General features: G+C 43.2%; 1 protein-coding gene across 1 annotated transcript in view; it reads left to right on the forward strand.

Annotated features, from left to right (window-relative positions):
• LOC102744452 (ATP-binding cassette sub-family C member 12) overlaps positions 1 to 19,920 on the forward strand; it is a 97,452-nt gene that overhangs the window by 32,203 nt on the left and 45,329 nt on the right. Inside the window, exons 19-25 of the mRNA XM_081807890.1 lie at positions 8,823 to 8,978; positions 11,270 to 11,417; positions 11,737 to 11,940; positions 13,469 to 13,642; positions 14,100 to 14,247; positions 14,907 to 14,957; positions 17,410 to 17,558. Coding sequence (XP_081664016.1) covers positions 8,823 to 8,978; positions 11,270 to 11,417; positions 11,737 to 11,940; positions 13,469 to 13,642; positions 14,100 to 14,247; positions 14,907 to 14,957; positions 17,410 to 17,558 — 1,030 coding nt within the window. The remainder of the gene's footprint in view (positions 1 to 8,822; positions 8,979 to 11,269; positions 11,418 to 11,736; positions 11,941 to 13,468; positions 13,643 to 14,099; positions 14,248 to 14,906; positions 14,958 to 17,409; positions 17,559 to 19,920) is intronic.

Here is a 19,920-nt window from a genome sequence, read left to right on the forward strand (position 1 = left end):
AGTGAATAAGAGAACAAAATGCTAACAGGGTAACAACCACCCCAGAAAAATATACACTAAACAAATCAGAAGAGACCTGAAACCAGGGGAAAAGAAAGGGAAAGAAAGAAAAAAGAGAAAAAAAAGAAAAAAAAAGATAAAAACAAACAAACAAACAAAAAACCAGAATATGATCAAGTATCATCAGGCTGGTGCTTAGATCAGTGCCACACACTAGATTTTGGGCATATTTTAGTCTGTTAGAAGAAAGTGCCTCCCAAAATTTTAAAGAAAGAAAGAAAAACTTATATATGTACAAAAATAAGGGTAAATACGATGAAGGGATGGAATATGACTGTAAAGATGAAAATTATAAAAGATTTTATAAAATGAATTAAGATAAGAAGTTGGTAATAAATAGGAGTTTATTTGTTAATAATAATAATAATAATTAGTTAAATAAAAAAATAATAGGAGAGAATGTGATCAGGCAGGAGACTAGAACAAAGCCATACACTAGAGATTTAGGATATATTTTGGTCTGTTAGAAGAAACTGTATCCCAAAATTTTAAAGAGGGAACAACTTATATATATATACCAAAATAAGGTTAACTACTACGAAGGGATAGAATTTGACTCTAACAATGAAAAATAAAAAAGATTTTTATGAAAGGGAATGTTAAGATTTTGGTTGAAAAAGGGAAAAAGCAAAATTCAAAAAAAAAAGAGGAAAATAAAAAAATTAACTTTGGAAGACTAAAGAATCATGGGAAAAAAGCCATGAATTCTATGTGTAGTATTCCCCTAGTGCTGGAGTTCTGCCGTTCTCATTGATTGGTAAACTTGATCTTGGCTGGCTGTTCTTGCTGATCTTCTGGGGGAGGGGCCTGTTGCCCTGATTCTCAAATGTCTTTGCTGGAGGTGGAATTGCCCCCCCCCTTGCCGGGTCCGGGCTAAGTAATCTGCTCGTGTTTGCTCTCAGGAGCTTTTGTTCCCTGCAAGATTTCCATATAGCTTTGGAGGATGAGAGTGAAAATGGTGGCCTCCCAATCTCTGCCCCAGAGGAGCCAAGAATTCAGGGCTCCACCCTTCAGTGAGCCCCCAGAGAAAAGCAGTCAATCACTCCCGTCTCCCCAGTCTCTGGCCGCACTCCATGCTCACCTGGCCTATGACCAAGTGTTTCTATCTCTGGCACACGACCCCGTGTGGAGTCTCCAAACCCAGCAGATCCCTGCAGTGCACTCCTGCGCCACTCCTCCCGGGGGGAGAAGGGGGAGTCTCCCCGGATCTGCCACTTGTTGGGTCCCTGCTGGAAGAACAGTGGCCTGACTGTGCCACGGATCACAGTTTATGGCAACCCTGAGCTGAGAGCCCACTCCTGGGCTCTGTCTCTGCAGCTGGCTTTCCCGCTCTGATTCCTGGGAGCTCTGCCACACTCAAGCACCCCTAGTCTTTCTGTGACCCCGAGGGTCCTGAGACCACACTGTCCCAGAGAGGGTTCCACTTCCCGCTTAGCCACTGGAGTGACATCCCTCAGCAGAGCTTACTTCTAAAAGTTCCAATTTTGTGCTCTACTGCTCTACCACTTGCCAGTAGTGGCCGACAGAGGACCCCTCCCCACCATCTATCTCCCCGAATATCACTTCGGATTCACTTCCCCACACGTCCTACCTTCCAGAAAGTGGTCGCTTTTCTGTTCAGAGAGTTGCTGCTATTCTTTTCTTCGATCTCCTGTTGAGTTCATAGGTGTTCAGAATGGTTTGAACCCTATCTAGCTGAATTTCTGGGACCAGATGAAATTTAGGTCTCCTACTCCTCCACCATCTTTCTCCTCCCCCAATAACAACTTAATTTTGATCACATACAAAAACCCTACCCTTTTACTCCTGTATTTTATGTTATTGATGTCACAATTTGTCTCTTTTATATTTGTATTTATTAAAAATTATTGTCTTTTAACCTTCATATTAGAATTGTTAACACACTACGATATTACAGTATTAGAGTATTCTGAATTTGACTATATACTTACATTAGTCAGTATGTTACATATTTTCGTGTCACTAATTAGTATCCTTTAATTTCAGCATGAAGAATTTCCTTCAGCATTTCTTGTTAAGGCAGGTCTAGTGGTGATAAACTCCCTCAACTTTTGTTTGTCTTGGAAAGTCTTTATCTCACTTTCATTATTGAATAATACCTTTGCCAGTTAGGGTATTCTTGGTTGGTATGTTTTTGTTTTTGTTTTTGTTTTCCTGGCACTTTGAATACATCATCTCACTCTCCAGGCCTGCATAGTTTCTGCTGAGAAATCACTAACTGGGTTTCCCTTGTAAGTTACAAATTTCTTTTCTCTTGCTGCTTTTAAGAATGTCTCTTTGTTTGATTTTTGACAGTTTTATTATAATGAGTGTTGGAAAGAATCTCTTTAAGTTGAGCTTCTTTGGTGACCTCTATGAGCTTCATGAGCTTGGCTATTCAAATCTCTAACTAGATTTGGGAAGTTTGCAGCCATTATCTCTTTTTTTTTTCCTCCTAAATTTTTATTTAAATTCTAGTTAGTTAACATATAGTATAATATTGGTTTTGGGATTAGAATTTAGCAGTTCGTCACAGCCATTATTTCTTTTTTTTTTTTTTTTTTAAATTTTCCTTTTAAGATTTTTAATTTATTCATTTAAGAGAGAGAGCATGAACAGGGGGGAGGATCAGAGGGAGAGGGAGAAGCAGACTCCCCGCTGAGCAGGGAGCCCAACTCAGGGCTCCATCCCAGGACCCTGAGAGCATGACTTGAGCCAAAGGCATATACTTAATTGACTGAGCCACCCAGGCACCCTGCCATTACCATTTTCCCCCTTTTTTTTTTTCTGAAACTCCAAAACAATTCACAAACTGTTTCTTTTGATGGTATTCTATAGATCACATAGGCTTTCATCACTCTTTTTTAACTCTTTCTTTGTTCTCCTCTGACTGGATTATCTCAAAGTTCTTGTCTTCTAACTCATAGATTCTTTCTGTTGTTGATGCTATTACACTTTTCATTTTATTCATTGTATTCTTCACTTCCAGAATTTCTGTTTGGTATTTTTAACGATTTCTGTCTCTTTGTTAAACTTCTCCTTTTGGTTGTGTATTGTTTTCCTGATTTATCTGAATTGTCTTTCTGTGTTTTCTTGTAACTCATCGAGTTTCCTTAAAAGAGATGTTTTCACTTCTTTATTGGGTTAATTGCAGATCTCCATACCTTTGGGAAGATTATTATTGTCCTTTAGTGGTGTCATGTTTCCTTAATTTTTTATGCTCCTTGAAGTTTTGCATTGCTGTCTTCACATTTGAAATATCAGTTACCTCCTTGAATCTTTACTAACTGCCTTTGGGAGAGAAATACTTCCCATGATCCTTGCTATGGAGTCTAGGGCTTTCTCAGACCTTCTATGGATATGCCTGCTCCATACTTCTTGCTCTTCCTTGTGGCAGAATTCTTAAGCCTATATGCTTTCTCTCAATTCTGCAAAGCACCAGGCTAGGTGCTGACAGCCTCCCTTTTGTTTTTCTAAAAGTGGTGCTAAAGCTCAAGTTTGTGGTCTCTCCCTAGCCCACAGATTTGGTGTGGTTTTCTGTGCATGCTCACTAGCTGTCTGTCAAAGCTTCCTCTTATCACTGCCATTGGCAGCATGGCCACAGGATGGATGTGTGTGTAGATGAGGCATGTGGAATTCTAGCAGTGCCTGTGAACCAGTTGGAGGCATGTGTGAATGAGGTATCCTCAGCAGCTCAAGAGCAGGTTTCTTGATGTAGTCTATGATGCAGTTAGTAGGATCCATGTTCCTTTAATGCCCATGAAGAGTCCTATATGCCTCTCTTGCAGCATCTTCCTGCACCTGCCATGTAGCTCAGAAACTAGTCCTCTGAATGTGGTGAAAGAAAAATAGGCTTCTTTGTCAGTATCCTGTACAGCTGGATGCCAGCTCTGGAAGCCAGTTCTCACTTTCCCCTGTGAGAGAAATCATGGGCTGAGAAGATCTCTTCTGACCCTAAACTATGCTGCCTTGGGGGAGTGGTAGTGTGGATAAAGTCAACTATTAACCTTTCCCTCTCCAATACATCCAAGCTTATATATTTTTTTGCTCCAATGGTGTGCTGGAAATTCTCCACTGGTAACCTTAACCTGGAAAGGTTCTCTTGTCCTTAGTGATTGTCTGAGGCAATATTTTTCAGGGACTCCTAGACCATGGCTAACGGGGGCTGGAGTTAGTTCATGGGCCACTTCAGGGCCCACAGTCAGGACCAAGGTCTCTATGTCCATTGTCTGATACCTGGGTGGGCAAGACTCCTCCTGGGTTTCTTGGCAGATGGTGCTGGATCCCACAGCTCCCAGAAGGGCACTTTTGCTGGTGAATAGATGCCAAATTGTTGTTGGGAGTAGGGGAAACACAAACAAAGGTTGTCTTTTTTCAGCCACGATGCCAGTGTCACTTCTACGTATATTCTTGAGTAAGTCCTTTCCCTTCTTTGGGCCTCTGTTTCCTCTTCTGTATAATGAAGAGTTTGTAAAAGATTGAATTTGAGAACATTTCAAACTCTGTCATTGGTTTATTAGTCATTAAAACCTTGATGGGAATTGGTTCATTGGATGTTTCTAGCTATGAAAACTTTCTGAGAAAATTCATGGGAATGGGACCCCCATGTATATATATAATAATGAGGCCTGTGGTGGTAAGTGACAGAAACCAACTCAAGATAACTGGATAAAAAGGGAGAATTCATCTCTTGCATATAGAGAGGGAGGTGTTTGGAACCATAGGGGAAGAATAGAGCTGGGGTCTCATTCAGGAAAGGACTGAAACCAAGAATAGGCAAACCTTCAAGGATTATTCTCTATTCATTAGGTTTAGGTGATTGGTGAATGGGGTGGTCGGTTTATGGACGGGACAGGCACTCCAGAAAGTGTTCTCTCCACTTAGATTGTTGGTTTTCCTTAGGGGCAGTGGTCCCAGAAGTGGGGGGGTGGGGGAGGAATGTGTGCTTGTCCAGATGTGCCTGGTCTTGAGAGGTAGTCCCACTGGAGGTCTCTAGTCCTTGGGTATGGGACAATGTGGACGCACAAGAAGCAGGAAGAAAAAGAGGTGTGTGTGACAAACTTCACTCTGTGTGAAGCAAATTTGTGTGACAGCAAACACACCTTCCTGGAGCTCTTTTGTTGGTCTGGGATTCAGGGTTGGCTACAGACTGGCTCCTAACAGACAATCCACAATAGGGTTTCTGCTCCCCATCAACCCAAAATGGTAAAGAAGAGGCACTGAATGTCCTTGCTAATAAGGAAACCTCAGAGTGGAGTTGAGGGATGTGGCAGGGTTTCTGGCCACACCTCACCCCCCATGCCCCCACCTGACCCATAAATGTAGAAAGCTAATTGGTGAAACTGTCTAAGGGGTTGGAGCAAGGAAGCTAATCTGGGTAGAGTATGGGTAGAGTAGGGACTGCCTGATCCCATTTCAGAGTATCCTCATTTCTCAGTGACCTTCCTCATCTTTCTGCTCCAGAGTGAAAGTGTCCCTAGGCCAAGAGCTCAGGGCTCCAGGCTGCCATCAGGATGGTGGGTGAAGTCCCCTACCTTATCTCAGATCTGGATCGGCGAGGCCATCGGAGATCCTTTATAGAAAGATATGACCCAAGCCTAAAGACCATGATCCCAGTGAGACCCTATGCAAGGTAAGCCAGGAGGAGGATTGGATGGAGGGCCAGGGTAGAACCTCCAGAATTAGTTTCTAGCCCATCAGGAGAGTAGGCACTGGCCCTGCTCCCCATGCTGCTGCTCTATATGCTTGTCTTTTTGTCTTCCTTCCATCCATCCATCCATTCATCCATCCATTTATTAACCACTTCTTTACTCCTATTATCCTTTGGTGAGAGAGAGACAATAGCCAATGTTTAAGGAGAGCTTTCGTTGTGCCAGAATCTGTCCAAGTACTTTACAAATATGATCTCATTTACTCTTTTTTTAAAAATTTAATTTAATTTTATTATGTTATGTTAGTCACCATTCAATACATCATTAGTTTTTGATGTAGTGATCCATGATTCATTGTTTTTGTATAACACAACCACCATGGAGGTATTATTATCTTTATCCAATGGAGAAGTGAGGCACAGAGAAGTTAAGTAATTTGCCCAAAGTTCATCAGTTAGTTTTTTCTCTGTAACACACAAACATCCTAATTGTTAATACTTAGAAGCCTAAAACAATTGCCATTTAGTTAGCATACAATTTTATGGTTGGGTCAGCAACTTGGGCTGGGCTCAGTTGGGTGATTCATCTGGTCTTGAGTAGGCTTACTTATAAATCTGCTGGTCAGCAAGGTAACTGTTGACTGGGGCAAGGGGGATAAGTGGGCCACATGGGCTATCAATCCCCATCAGGGTATCCTGGGCTTGATCACTTAGTATTAGAGTAGATTGCCAAAAGGATGAGTTGAAGCATGTAGAGTTTCTTGAGACTCAGGCTCAGAACTGGCACACAATTTCTTTCACAGCATTCTATTGACCAAATTAAGTCACAAGTCAGCTCAGATTCAAGATGTGGAGAAATAGACTAGATCTACTGATGGAAGCAGCTGCAAACTCACATTCCAAGAGGTTGTTATACAGATGGGGAGAGGGAATTAAGTCAATTTTGAACTGCAGGATAGGAACACATGCAGCTTGACTTTCAAGCTTACATGCTTAACTATAACATGATATGATATGATATTATTAATATTATATTGGTTACAATATTATAAAATGCTGCCTTTTCTACATGGAAAGGGTCCTGTGTCCTGTCTTCTGAACAGCAGAAGGCCAAGTGGCATCTCTATAGTGAGGTGATACAGCATTGCTCTCTTCTAGAATCTCTGGACTGAAGATGCACCTTGAGCTCTCTGAGGGGAGAGGCGAAGTTTGAAAGTTGAGGGAATAGGCTACCATAATTAGCCCCAGGCAGGAAAGCACTAACTACTCACTGTTTTGGTTAAGTCTATAATTGCTTTGTGGAGAGGAAATGTGGTGTAGTGCTTAAGAGAATGATGGGACCCTGGAGTCAGCAAGCAGTGGGTTTGAATCATTGTTCTACCATTGATCAACTGTAAGATTTTGGCCAAGTACTTTAGCTTCTCTGTGCCATGATGTTCTTGTCTATGAAATGGTGTCATTATACTACCCTTCATACATTCCTCTGATTTGTTGTAATAATTCTATGAGGTAAGTATGACTTTATCATAAAAGCCATCTTTTAGAAAATTTTACCATGTGCCAGGTACATAGTACATTGTTAATTTTCTCTTAGCTTGAGTTCTCCAAAAGCAGAATGTGAGTTGAGAACTTGGATGCAGGTAGCTCATTTAGGAAGTGATCCCAGGAAGCAGGAGGGAGGATTTAGGGGAAGTGGGTCAGGGAAGGACAACATGGTGTCATCAGTGTCACTGCTGTAGGAATGGGGAGTGGATTCTACTAGGTCCTCCTGTGAAAGTGTAAAATTTTCCACCCAAAGGATGAGGGGGGTGCATTTATCCAAGGGCTCCTATACTCCATTTGCTAAGATTTGCTCCTGGAGGCATCAGCACCCTGCAGTTCTGTGCTGCACTTATGCTCCTGAGAAGGCACCGAAACTGGTGGTGAAAAGAGGCATAGCTCTCATTCGAGTTGGGATGCTGTCAGCTTGAGCCAAGAGTCTGTGACCCAGGGCATCCTGACAGCATCTGCTACAAATATAAAGCTCTTACAGGGTCCAGAATATACTAATGACTTAGTAATCAGTAGATATTACTCCATGTCTCTGACTTTATTCTGTCTTAGATGATTAATTTCTCAAGGGCAAAACCAAGGTCTTTTCCTCCTTCATTTCCTCTTCCTCTTCTTTCTTTTGTTCTCCTCCTTCTCTTCGACTGTTTACTCTTTCTCCTCCTCCTCTTTTTACTTCTTTGTCCTCTTTTTCCTCCTGCTCCTCTCCATTTCTTCTTTCTCCTCCTCCCTTTCCCCTTCTCCATCTTCTTTTTTTTATCTGCTAGCTAATATTTATGTAGCCAGAGCACTTTAAATATTTTAATTCATTCCATCCTCCTGATCTGCAGAACCACGAGTTTGCCGCCAGTATGTGCCTGCTTAGGTAGCTTCCCCAGCGCCACCGCCCCCTGCCCCCCATGGTGGCATGTCCTGCTCTGCACCTTCCTCATCCTCCCGAGAGCACAACACATGCACCTCACTCCTCTGATAATCAGCTTCTAGGTCTTCATTTCCTCATGACAAATGGGTCAGGTGTCCTCTTTCCCATGGGATGGTCATGAGGCTTGAACACTGGCTCACTAAAAAAAATTCCATGGTTTGTAACATTTATCAGCTCTTATGGCCTACCATGGCCTATTTCAAGTCAGTGTGATGTCACTGAATACTGTTGGGAAGAGATGCACAGTAGCACCCTATTATATGGTATTTCTACCATATAGATGCAACAGATTTACATAATCTAAAGACCATAGATACTAGCAAAATCTAGTAAAATAATTAGGAAGTGATGAGTTTCAAGTGCTTATTACCTTTGTCCTTAAGATGATTTATTTAAAATTATGTAACTTTTAATACTGGCCATGTTTAGCAACTAACTTGCAAAACTCTTGAAAATTTTACAATCAGCGCTCACAAGCTGATATGAGCTGGTCCCAGCACACACCATTGCTCAAAGGGCTAACAGGTGGGACTCACAGCTTCAAAGTGTGGCTGTGGTTTTTACTACAGTTAAGAACTCAAGTCAGGGATTCAGGGCAATGACCACTATGCCCTGGAAGACAGAGTGTCTCATTTGTCTTAGGCTGGCACCCAACCCTGTGGATGATGCGGGACTGCTCTCCTTTGCTACATTTTCCTGGCTCACACCAGTGATGGTTAGGGGCTACAAGCGCACACTGACTGTGGATACCCTGCCCCCGCTGTCACCATATGACTCATCGGACACCAATGCCAAAAGGTACCAGGATTCCCTTGGGTCATCTCAGGAGAGGAGCCCACCCTGTGCAGGGGCCCATGAGCCCTTTGAGTGCTCCCCTTTCCCGGGTGTGGAAATGGACACCTCCAGGCCCTTGGGGGCCCTCGTTGATGGCTGTTCTCTGAAACGTGGGTTGAGCTGACTGAAATTGCTGGCCCAGTCTCTGGGGAGGTGAGGACTGGGGAGAGTTGGTGTGGAAAAAGGACTGCTTGTGAGCTATAGCCTGAGGCTCAGGAGCATGCTGGCTGGGCTGTCACTGGTTTGTAGGAGCTCTACATCAGGACGAAGGTGGCCAGCATTTCACTTTACACTGTGCTGGCCAGACTCACCCGGGCTGCTGCTAGTGCAGCTCCAGGCATCATGTTTGTTTTACTTTAAAAATCATCATTGGGCTTTTACATTGCCAAATACATTTAGGTTGAACCAAATGAAACTGCCAATATTTGAAAATTTTGACTTGCAAAAAATGTAAATTTATTGGTTCAACATAATTCATATTCATTCTAAAAATGTTAAAGCAACAGACATTTAGGCCATGGGAGCATCCCCACTGTACTCTTGCTCTGCTCCGCAGAGGTCAGCATTGCTAAATGTGGGTCTTGATATGTCTAGAATTTTTTCTACTCTAATTAAGCATATCCTGTGGTACCATCTTCTGCAGATCAGTAACTCTTCTTCCTCCCACTTACATGTCATATTTTTTTTTCTTTAAACAAAGTGAATCATACTATAGAATGGTTAACCATTTTGCTATTTTCAGTAAGCATTTATAGACTTTTCCGTGTCAGCATAAGGATAAAGACATTAACTTCATTCTTTCTACCAGCTGCTTTGACCTTTGAGGTTGTGATGAATCATGTCTTAAACAATGTGGAACTTCCCTAAGCCTTTTCTGCACTTCTTTCTTTTGGGAGTCTTATCTTTGGCCACATGGGGTAAAGTGCAAGGCATAGCCTGGAGTATGTGCTTAAAGGGCTGGGAGTTTTAATCATGGTCTTGCAATTGTTTCTACAACTGTGCTTCCCCTCACCCATGTGCTGCAGATATCTCATTCAATGGTAATTTCCCAAATCTACAATCCAGAGAAAGTTGCCAGTGAGATCAGAGAGAAGAGGCTGGACAAGTGCCCGTGGAGTATTGGATTTTCTTTCTACTTCTCTGGTCCAAACTTCTCTTTCTATTTTTAATGTTTCCTTCCATCTACCCAACATCAACTTGGATCCTCTTCCCTTCCATGCTATGCCTATTCCTAGGTGAGCTTATCCATTGCAAAGACTCAACACCAAACACAACCTTTTAATAACATGCCACTTTGGTCCATGCCTCTCTTCCAGACTCTGAATTCATATGCCCTGCATCCAACTGGACAGCTGGACTTGGATGACTCACAAGCATCTTATATCTGAAGCTACTTTCTTGATCCTGGGCCCCAACCTGATGATGCTCTTCTCCTCTTCTTGACAAACTCCATTCACACATTTGGTTGAGCCAGAAAATTGGGGTCCTTTATCCTCCTTCCCTTTTCTTTCACGTCTACTTCATCAGTACGCCCCTGTCCATCCTTCCTGAAATGTACTTCCCTTAAATCCAGTGTCAAACCATTGCCACTTCTCCCCTGGATGTCAACAGTCTCCTGCTGTGGTCCCCCGGCTTTTGCCTTTGTTCCCCCTATAATCCACTATTCTCACAGCAACCTGAATGTTCTTTTAGCTATGTAAAATGATCTTATCACTTCAGCTTAAAAACCTGCAATGGCTTTCTTTGCTTGAGAAAATAAACCTAAACTCCTTCCTGAGACCCATGAGGTCCCACAGGATTTGGTTTTGCCTCTCCTCCCAGTGTCATGTCAGCTCTTCTTCTCCTTCATCACACTCCTGTCACGCTGGCCTTCTTTCAGATCTTTGAAATGGACAAACTCCTCCTCACCCTGGGGAAGATTACTCTCGTCATTTCTCTGTTGCCTCTGTCTTTTTTATCAGAACTGGTATTGTGCCAGAGATGGGCAGTAGGAGCAGGAAATGAAAGCCTGGAAAGTGCCCAAGTACCAGGTACCAGCTGGTGCTTGTGCCAAGGCTTTGCCCTCCTGTCCCTCCCATATCCCATCTGCCCTGGAAAAGAAGAAAAGAAAATCAGTGCTGCTTGTGTGGAGCCACCACTGCCAGAGATGAGGGTTGTGCTGAGCACCCTTGGGAGGTTTGTCCATCGAAGTAGCTTCAAATAGCAAGTGGAAATGTAAGTCCCTTTTGTTCCTTCTTCCTGTTCTTTCATCACAGATTTCGAATCCTTTGGGATGAAGAGGTAGAAAGTATGGGTCCTGAGAAAGCCTCTCTGGGCCGAGTGGTCTGGAAATTCCAGAGGACACGTGTTTTGATGGATATTGTGGCCAATATCCTGTGCATTATCATGGCAGCCATAGGGCCGGTGAGTGAGGGTGGCCCTTCTCCTGCCTTGTCAAACAGGTCCCCAGACTGGCAAAGAATGTCATTAGTTACTTTCTCTACGAGCTGGTGGGTTTAGTACATTGTCATTATCTTTGAGCTCCTTGGGGGCAAATTTTCATAAAGCTAATCCTTGTCAAGCACAGCAGCTGCCACTGAAATTAATTAAAAAGTTTGCCTCATAAAGTCAGCTTGCCGGCATTATCTGAGGCTTCCTATACCAACCTCAACCCCCGGGGGCCCTCTCCTCTCTCCATTGTGCTGTTTTACAGACGGTTCTCATTCACCAAATCCTCCAACAGACCGAGAGCATTTCTAGGAATGTCTGGGTTGGCACTGGCCTGTGCATAGCACTTTTTGCTACTGAGTTTACCAAAGTGCTCTTTTGGGCTCTTGCCTGGGCTATAAATTACCGCACAGCAATCCGGTTGAAGGTGGCTGTCTCCACCCTGGTTTTCGAAAACCTGGTGTCCTTCAAGACGCTGGCACACATCTCTGTTGGCGAGGTAAGCTGGTCCAGGGTTTAATTTAGGAAATTAAATCCTGAGTTTTCTGAATATGATTGAGATGTGCTTCCTGGTTGGTGCATATGCCTTCCTTTTATTTGTCCACTGTCCTGCCCATTATAGCCCATCTCCCTGCTAAATGAGGTGATGGAGACTCAAAACATCAGAGGAATTCAGTGAAAGGAGGGCTCCATTCAAGCTGAAGAATTTGGAAATGTTTTCCTGTTCCAGCTGAGTCAGGGCTTGGGGGTGACCTCATTCAATCCCTTTGATTGTCAAAAGGGACACTGAGGCACTATGGAATATACCACAGGCATTTAAAAAATGAGTGAGGAATTGATCCAATAACTCTGTGTAGAGTTTGGGGTGCTAAAGCCATAATAAAGACTATGCCTACTGGACTTCAGAATTTATATTTTCTTTCTTTTTTCTTTTTTTCTTTTCTTTTCTTTCTTTAGAGAGGGAGAAAGAGAGATGGTGGGGGGAGGGGCAGAAGGAGAGAGAGAATCTCAAGCAGGCTCCACACCCAATGCAGAGCCCAACATGGGGCTCGATCTCACGACCCTGAGATCATTACCTGAGCCAAAAACAAGAGTGGGACGCTTAACTGACTGAGCCACCCAACATTCCCTTAACTGACTGAATTTATATTTTCTTAAGCCCTTGAACCTTAGCAATAAAATCCTCATCATTTACACAATAAAATTTCCCTAGTCAAGGGAATTCCAGTGAGGCAAGGGGGAAGACTTGCCTCTTTCTTACAGTTGCTCTTTCATTATGTCCAAAGCATCCTGTATCAGTTAAGATGAACTCGGCTGCATAGAACAAGAAAATTCAAAATAACAGTAGATTAAGCAAGATGAATTTATTCCACTTTTTGCAAAAGGAGTCTGGAAGAGAGCTATTCAGGGCTGGTATGGGGACTTCTGGATCTTCCTACCTTTCTTTGTCACTATCCTAGTGCTTGGCTCCCAAAATAGTTCAGGATGGATGCTGGAGGTCCAGCCATTTCAGTCATGTTTCAGATAGCTGGTAAAAGGAAGGAGAAAAGAATAAAGGTGTATGTTCTCTAAGCTGAGTTGACTCCCGTTAAGAATGCATTTCCAAACTCCCATTTGACATTTTTGGCTTATATCTATCTCATTGCCCTTGACATAGTCACATGGCCATACTCTTTCCACAAAGGAGGCTAAAAAATGTAGTTTTTTAGCTGGGTATGTTGCTGCTCTGAATAAAGCAGGAAGAAGGAGAGATAGATAAAAGGTAGATGGTAAAAAAAGCTAGCCATCTCTCCAGCATGCTCTTAGATGATAATATTAATTACTCTTGACGTCTTTCTTCATTGGGATTCTCAGTCTTAAAATACTGGCCTCTCCAAAATCAGATCAGCGTGAGAGCCACAAAATTCGTCATGTTGGTCCCTTGACAATACCCCTCCCCCTTAAGGCAGTGTTTTCTCTCCTCTCCTCAGTTGAGGAGATGTTTGGGTGACGCTTCCAAAGCCTGAATCCATGTGCTTTCTTTCCAGGTGCTCAATATACTATCAAGTGATAGTTATTCCTTGTTTGAAGCTGCCTTGTTTTGTCCCTTGCCAGCCACCATCCCTATCCTAATGGCTGTTTGTGCAGTGTATGCCTTTTTCATTCTGGGACCCACAGCTCTCATTGGGATATCTGTTTACATCATATTCATCCCCATCCAGGTAATGGCAGGTCTTTGCAATTGTAACTGCTGTATGCTTGCATTTTGCACACATGTTTTTGCTGAACTGGATAGAAGGTTTCATTTCCAGGGCAGGGAACTGAAGCCTGTGCCCCCACTTTGTGCTCCCAAATGTGCTTTCTTTTGTTGGCACAGTGTATTTTTTTTTAAGAATTTGAATTTGAATGCCCTGGGGGAGGGAGGCATGCTTTTCAGTTTGTCAAAGTCCCCAACATTCTCTTTGCATCCTAGCAACTCATGTATTTGTATCATCTGCCTGATCCCCAGTGGTGTCCCCTGGTCCACACTGGCTGCCACAACTTAAGGGAAGGATGGCTGAGAATCTCAGTCCAGCTTCCCTTAGAATTTTTCCTGGCACTTATACTCCGATCCCTGGATTTTTAGGCCAACTGCAACTCAGCAATTCTCTCTGAACACTGTTTGTACCTTGATTTCAGATGTTTATGGCTAAGCTCAATTCAGCTTTCCGAAGATCAGCAATTTTGGTGACAGACAAGCGAGTTCAGACAATGAATGAGTTTCTGACCAGCATCAAGCTGATTAAAATGTATGCCTGGGAGAAATCTTTTACCAGTACCATTCAAGGTAGGATGTGCAAGTGCTTGAAGAACAACTTACCCTGTAGAATGTGCTCTTCTAGGGGGTTCTTAAGGTTCCTGGGGCCAGGCATTCCAGAAAGGGAGTTGTAGGGACCCCCTGAGCTGCTTTTCAGGTTTTTCAAAGGATTGCAGAGATTTTAATAGACCCAGGCATCTGTTCTGGTGAACCCAAATGCTTAGCAGGTGAGCAACATATGGTTTAGACTTTATGAAGGCATGTGGATGCTGGTACTGACTGGTTACCTTTTGCAAAAATAATCCATGAAAATATTATGAGAAGAAGAGCTATCTCAAGCTATTTCCTTGACTTAGAAGATGTCTACACATATACAGGCACACACTCACACTTAACATATATATCTCCTTGCCTGCAGCAACCTCATCATGATTGCATGACCCCCTGACTTGACATTCCTTACACAGATATGAGGACACATACATAGCTTTAAAAAATGATATTAAAACCATTACAATCAAGTATAAATGCAAATCTAATTGCATGAACATTTACATAATTGCTGACATAGACTCAGGTGATTGGCCGGTTACTGATCCGAACCACTGTTACAATTGACTCTCTGGATCCACAATTACACTTTTAGATCAGCATGTAATTGGGCCTGAAGCTGTGTATCTGTGTTTTAGGAAGTGGCTTTAGAAAACTTGCTTCTGAGCTTGCCAAAGGAAGTGCTGCAGGTTGGGACACTGGCAACCTTTTGGAACCTTCCTTGAAGACCCAGAAATACTTCCTCACGCATTGAACTCACTTTAGTTCAATGATTTGATTAAACTTGATTCCATTTGATTTAGTTCAGTTTAATTCAACTCAATTTAATTCGAGTCAGTTTAACTCAATACATATTTATCAACTTCCTACTATGTGCCAGGTCATGGGAGCTGTGTAAAATGATTAGAGAAAGGTCCCTGCTTCTAAGATGAAGGGACAATGAGTTAACTAAGTTCAACAATAGCTATAAGTTTGTTGGCTCTACCTCTAGAATACATCTGGAATCTGCTGCTCTTCATTCTGTTGCCACCCTAGTGCAAGCCAATATTCTCTCCCTTCTGGACTATGGAAAGAACTTCTAGATGCAACACTTGCTTTCTTCCTTCCCATACATAAAATCCATTACATACTCAGAAACCACTGTGACCTTTTAAAAATGTCAATCAGATCCTGTCCTTCCCTGCTGAAAAATCTTTAGTGGCTTCTTATCACACTTAGATTATTCCAATTTAGGGCTTTTGATTTAAATCCAAATTCCTGGGGCGCCTGTGTAGCTCAATCAGTTAAGTGTCTGCCTTCGGCTCAGGTCATGATCCCAAAGTCCCTGGGATTGAGCCCCGCATCGGGCTCCCTGATCAGTAGTGAATCTGTTTCTCCCTCTCTCTCTGCCCCTCCGCCTGCTTGTTCTCTCTCTCTCTCAAATAAATAAATAAAATATTTAAATCCAAATTCCTTTATATGGCCTATTATCCAACATGATCTGACCCCTGAAGACCTCTCTGATCTCATCACAGCTTGTCTTAACCCTTGATAACTCGCTTGGGCCATGGAACCTTCTGTCTTTTTTTAGAACAACATCCATGCTCATTCATGCCTCAGGATCTCTGCAGTTGCTGTTCCCTCTGCCTGAAATGCTCTTGTGCTAGATGTTCATGGTGACTTTGTAACTCTTCTCAATGTTGCTGACTCAAAGAGGCCTTCCTGACTATAGTACTAAGCAGGTCCATTCTATACCAGTTCCTTTTAATCATTTCACCCTGTTCATTTCTTTCATATCATCCAACAAATTTGTAATGATAGAATTTGTTGTTTATTTCTTTATTGTCTATCTCCCCTATGGAAAGAGAGCTGAGACTCTGTTTATTCCTATATTGTCCAACACCAAGCACAGCACCTGGCCAATAGTAGACATCAGGTTAAAATTTGTTGAATGAGTGAACACATGAAATAACTGTAGGGTGAAATGGGGAAAATGCCACAAAGGAAATGAAGAGAAGTTCTAGGAGGGTGAGAGGGTGAGCACATCACATTGGAGAGATCAGAAAGAGGATCATGGCAGAAGTGGCATTTTAGAAAGGCCTTCAAGGATAGCAAGGATTCAGACACAGACAGAGCTGGGGAAGACCCCCAGCAGGAACAAAGGCCTAGAGGTGGGTATGTGAGAGTGTGCTTGGGGACAAGGAGGTGGGTGGTATCCTAGAGGCAAAGGGCATGTGGACAGCTGAGCTTTGGACTGCCATAGAACTGGGTTCCAACTCTGCCATGACCACTTAAAAAGCAAGTTACTTAATCTGTGATGACTTTCCTGTCCTGCCAGAGAGGATAATGATAGCCTCTCCCTTGTCACACAGTGATGAGAGTGATCAAATGAGAGCCTTGTGCAGTGCTCCCCGGAGCACTAAGTAAGAATGGCAATGGCCCCATGTTGCCAGGGTGAAAGGGTTTTTGCAGAAGAGGCTGGAATTGGAGTGAAGAACTTTAAACACCAGGAGAAGGAGGCTTGAATTTAACTTTTGAACAGTGCAAACGCACGGACCCCATCTGGACTTATGAAAGGGATAAATGCTCTTGGGCTTTGGTAGTTGTACCTGGGACAAAAGACAAGAACCCCAATCTGGCAGTCTTCAGGTTTGTCACATGCGTTTTGTTTGGTTTTACAGTTTAAAAACTTTTTTCAATTAGTTCCCAACATTTACAAGTAGAAAGATGTCCCACAAAATTCCAGATCCCAGACTTCAGAACAGTTGAAAGTCTGGTGATCCTGAGCTGCCCTTCACTGAGAGGTGGAGGCCCCTTTCACTGAGGCATGTGGTCCCCATTTTGCTATACTCCACACCCTCCCTCTGGTCTTACTCTCTGCTCACTCCCTTCATTTACATTACTTGGCTGGCTTCTGTAGGCATCCAAGTGTATGACTCTTGACACAGAGAATCAGGTTTGGAAGAGACCTCAGAAACCATCTAGTATGGCAGCTGACATGCACTGAGCTCCCAGTTTGTGCCCAGGACTTTCTGTGCTTCCTTTCATTTAAACTTCACAACAGGAATCCTTAATACTCTTTTGCAGGAGGATAAGATAAGGGTAAATACATTTCTTAGTGCTGCAAAAATAAATCCATCATGGACTATTTTCTATTTACAGATATAAGGAAGAGGGAAAGGAAATTACTGGAAAAAGCTGGATTTGTCCAAAGTGGAAACTCAGCCCTGGCCCCCATTGCATCTACAATAGCCATTGTATTGACATTCACCTGCCACATCCTCCTGAGACGCAGGCTCACCGCCCCGGTGGTAAGAACCATCTCTAGAACTGGCCTCCTTCACACTCCAACACTGGCAAGTGCCAGGTGGGAAGTTTCTCCCTGCTTGCAAAGGCCCAGCATTGGCACCAGAATACCCAATCACAGAAGGGCCAGAATTCTATCTTGACTTTTAAAAACAAGTGCTTGGGCTGACAAGGAGCCCAGGAGAGCCTAACAGTGACTCTTATCCAGTCTATGTCAGTGCAGGGGTAGTGTTTAATGTTGGAACACAGTTTGACATTTGGAAAACAAAACTGAAATCAGATGAGCACTTGGCTGTTTTAGTCACAATTATTCATATGCTTTACAAGAAGCAGAGTTTGTGGGAGTTCTCTGGGTGGGGTGGGAGGAGTTGTAGGTACTGGGAGATGCTAGGGTCAGAATACCCCTTTTTTAAATCCCAACTCTGGTACTTTACAATGATGGAAGGCAATTCATTGAACCTCTCTTGCTTGGTTTTATTATCTATAAATGGGGTTATGATAGTCCCTGTGGTTGTGAGGACTGAAGGAGTTCTTTTATGTAAGGCACGTGGAACAGCGCCTGGTACGTTGTAAATGCTGTGTAAGTGTTTGTTGTTCTTATTAGCCTGATGCTCACCCAGGCCAGGAGATTTTGGGCTGAAAGCCTCTGAGGGAGAATTAGAATGAATGTGAGATGCTCAGGTTTTTTTATAAGGGGGCCTGTGCACTCAAAGGTAAAGAAACTCTGGGCTAGATCAGAAACAGCCCCTGGCTGAAATAAACAAACAGCTGAGATATTAAACCCAGTGTCTGAAGGGTAAGTGAATGGAGGAAAGTCAATAAAAGCAAGAAAAAAAAAGAGAGAGAGAGAGAGAGAACAAAATAAGCAAGTATGCTTGAAGAGCAATAGTTGCACCAAAAATCACAGATCTTGAAGGGAAGGGGGATGTGTGAGAAGGCAGGATGCTTTTGCGGTGGGGTGGGGGGGGCATCTGTTGTGAGGCTGTCAGTCCTGTTACTTCCCTGTGTTTCTTTGTGATGTGCTTTTTATTTTCTTGGGTTCTTCACATGCAGTTTACTCACACACTCTGGGGGCTTGAATTCAGCCATGAACCCAAAGCCAGAATGAATGGCAATGACATACCAAAGCCTCAACAGAATGCTTCTCAATTATTGTGACCAGTTCTGTGATCCCAAACGACAACAAAACATTCTTTCCCCAGCAACACACCAAGCAAATTTAAAACCGAATTGAGTACACATGGTTAATATTTTCTAAAATGATGATTTAGAAGAAATGTAGACCAAGAACAAATTCCCCTGAATGCAAGGCACATATTTCTTCAGATTCGGAATCCCTTGGCTTCTCTGTCAGGGCCACATCAGTAGGAGGTCAGCCCCAGGTGCTGGCTCACATCAGGAAGCCTGAGTGCTCTGTCAACCAAGGCCTGGGTTTTCTGAGCCAAGATCGTGCCTGGGGACCTGGGGGAGCTGAGTTCTCTTTGGGGATGGATTTGGGACCAGATGTGATGAAGGCAGCATTCTTCATTGTCCCCTTACCGAACTAATGAGGGTTAGTTGAAGCCCAGGGCTTTGTCCATGGGGCCTATTCAACAGCAGGAAGGATCGCTCTGGATTTGTTGATGGAAATTGTGTTATTAATTTCTTAAATGGGTGCTTAGGGAGAAGCTGCTAATTACAAGTCGGACAGATGAGAAGATGAAATCTGAGAGATGAAATCATGCACCCCTGGGGCACCGATGGAGCAAGGAAACTTATCTTCATTGAGGCTGTATGATGTTAACCACCTAACAGGCAGGGTTCAGTGAGAAAAGCCCCAGTAAGGAGGGGGGGTGATTTTTTGGGAATGGCAGTTGAACAGAGGCTTTCAAATTAGTCTCAGGCATGTGGTGAGGCAAGGGGTGGTGGCTAGACCCCGGGGGCAGGAGAGCCAGAAGTCACTCTCCACCAGCCAGCATGGGCCAACCCGTCCCTCCAGGAATCTTCTGTCTTCATCCTGGGGCTGAATATGGTATGGAAAAGGATGCTCTAGATCTGAAGGGTCAGAGACCTCTGAAGCAACTGGGAGAAGGGGATAATTTAGGACAATCCATGGGGTTTTGAGTGAATGGTCTAGGCCATGTAAGGATGTGGATGGAGACTTCCAAACACGTTCAGTTAGAGGCCTTCCTTGGACATTATCTTCTCTGGACTGACAAAGAAAAGGGGATAAATCTCCCACCATTTTTTTTTATTCTTATGTTAATCCCCATACATTACATCATTAGTTTTAGATGAAGTGTTCCATGATTCATTGTTTGTGCATAACACCCAGTGCTCCATGCAGAATGTGCCTTCCTCAATACCCACCACCAGGCTAACCCATCC

Source organism: Leptonychotes weddellii, chromosome 16 (assembly GCF_054177405.1).
Source record: "Leptonychotes weddellii isolate Sample4059 chromosome 16, ASM5417740v2, whole genome shotgun sequence".
NCBI lineage: Eukaryota > Metazoa > Chordata > Mammalia > Carnivora > Phocidae > Leptonychotes > Leptonychotes weddellii.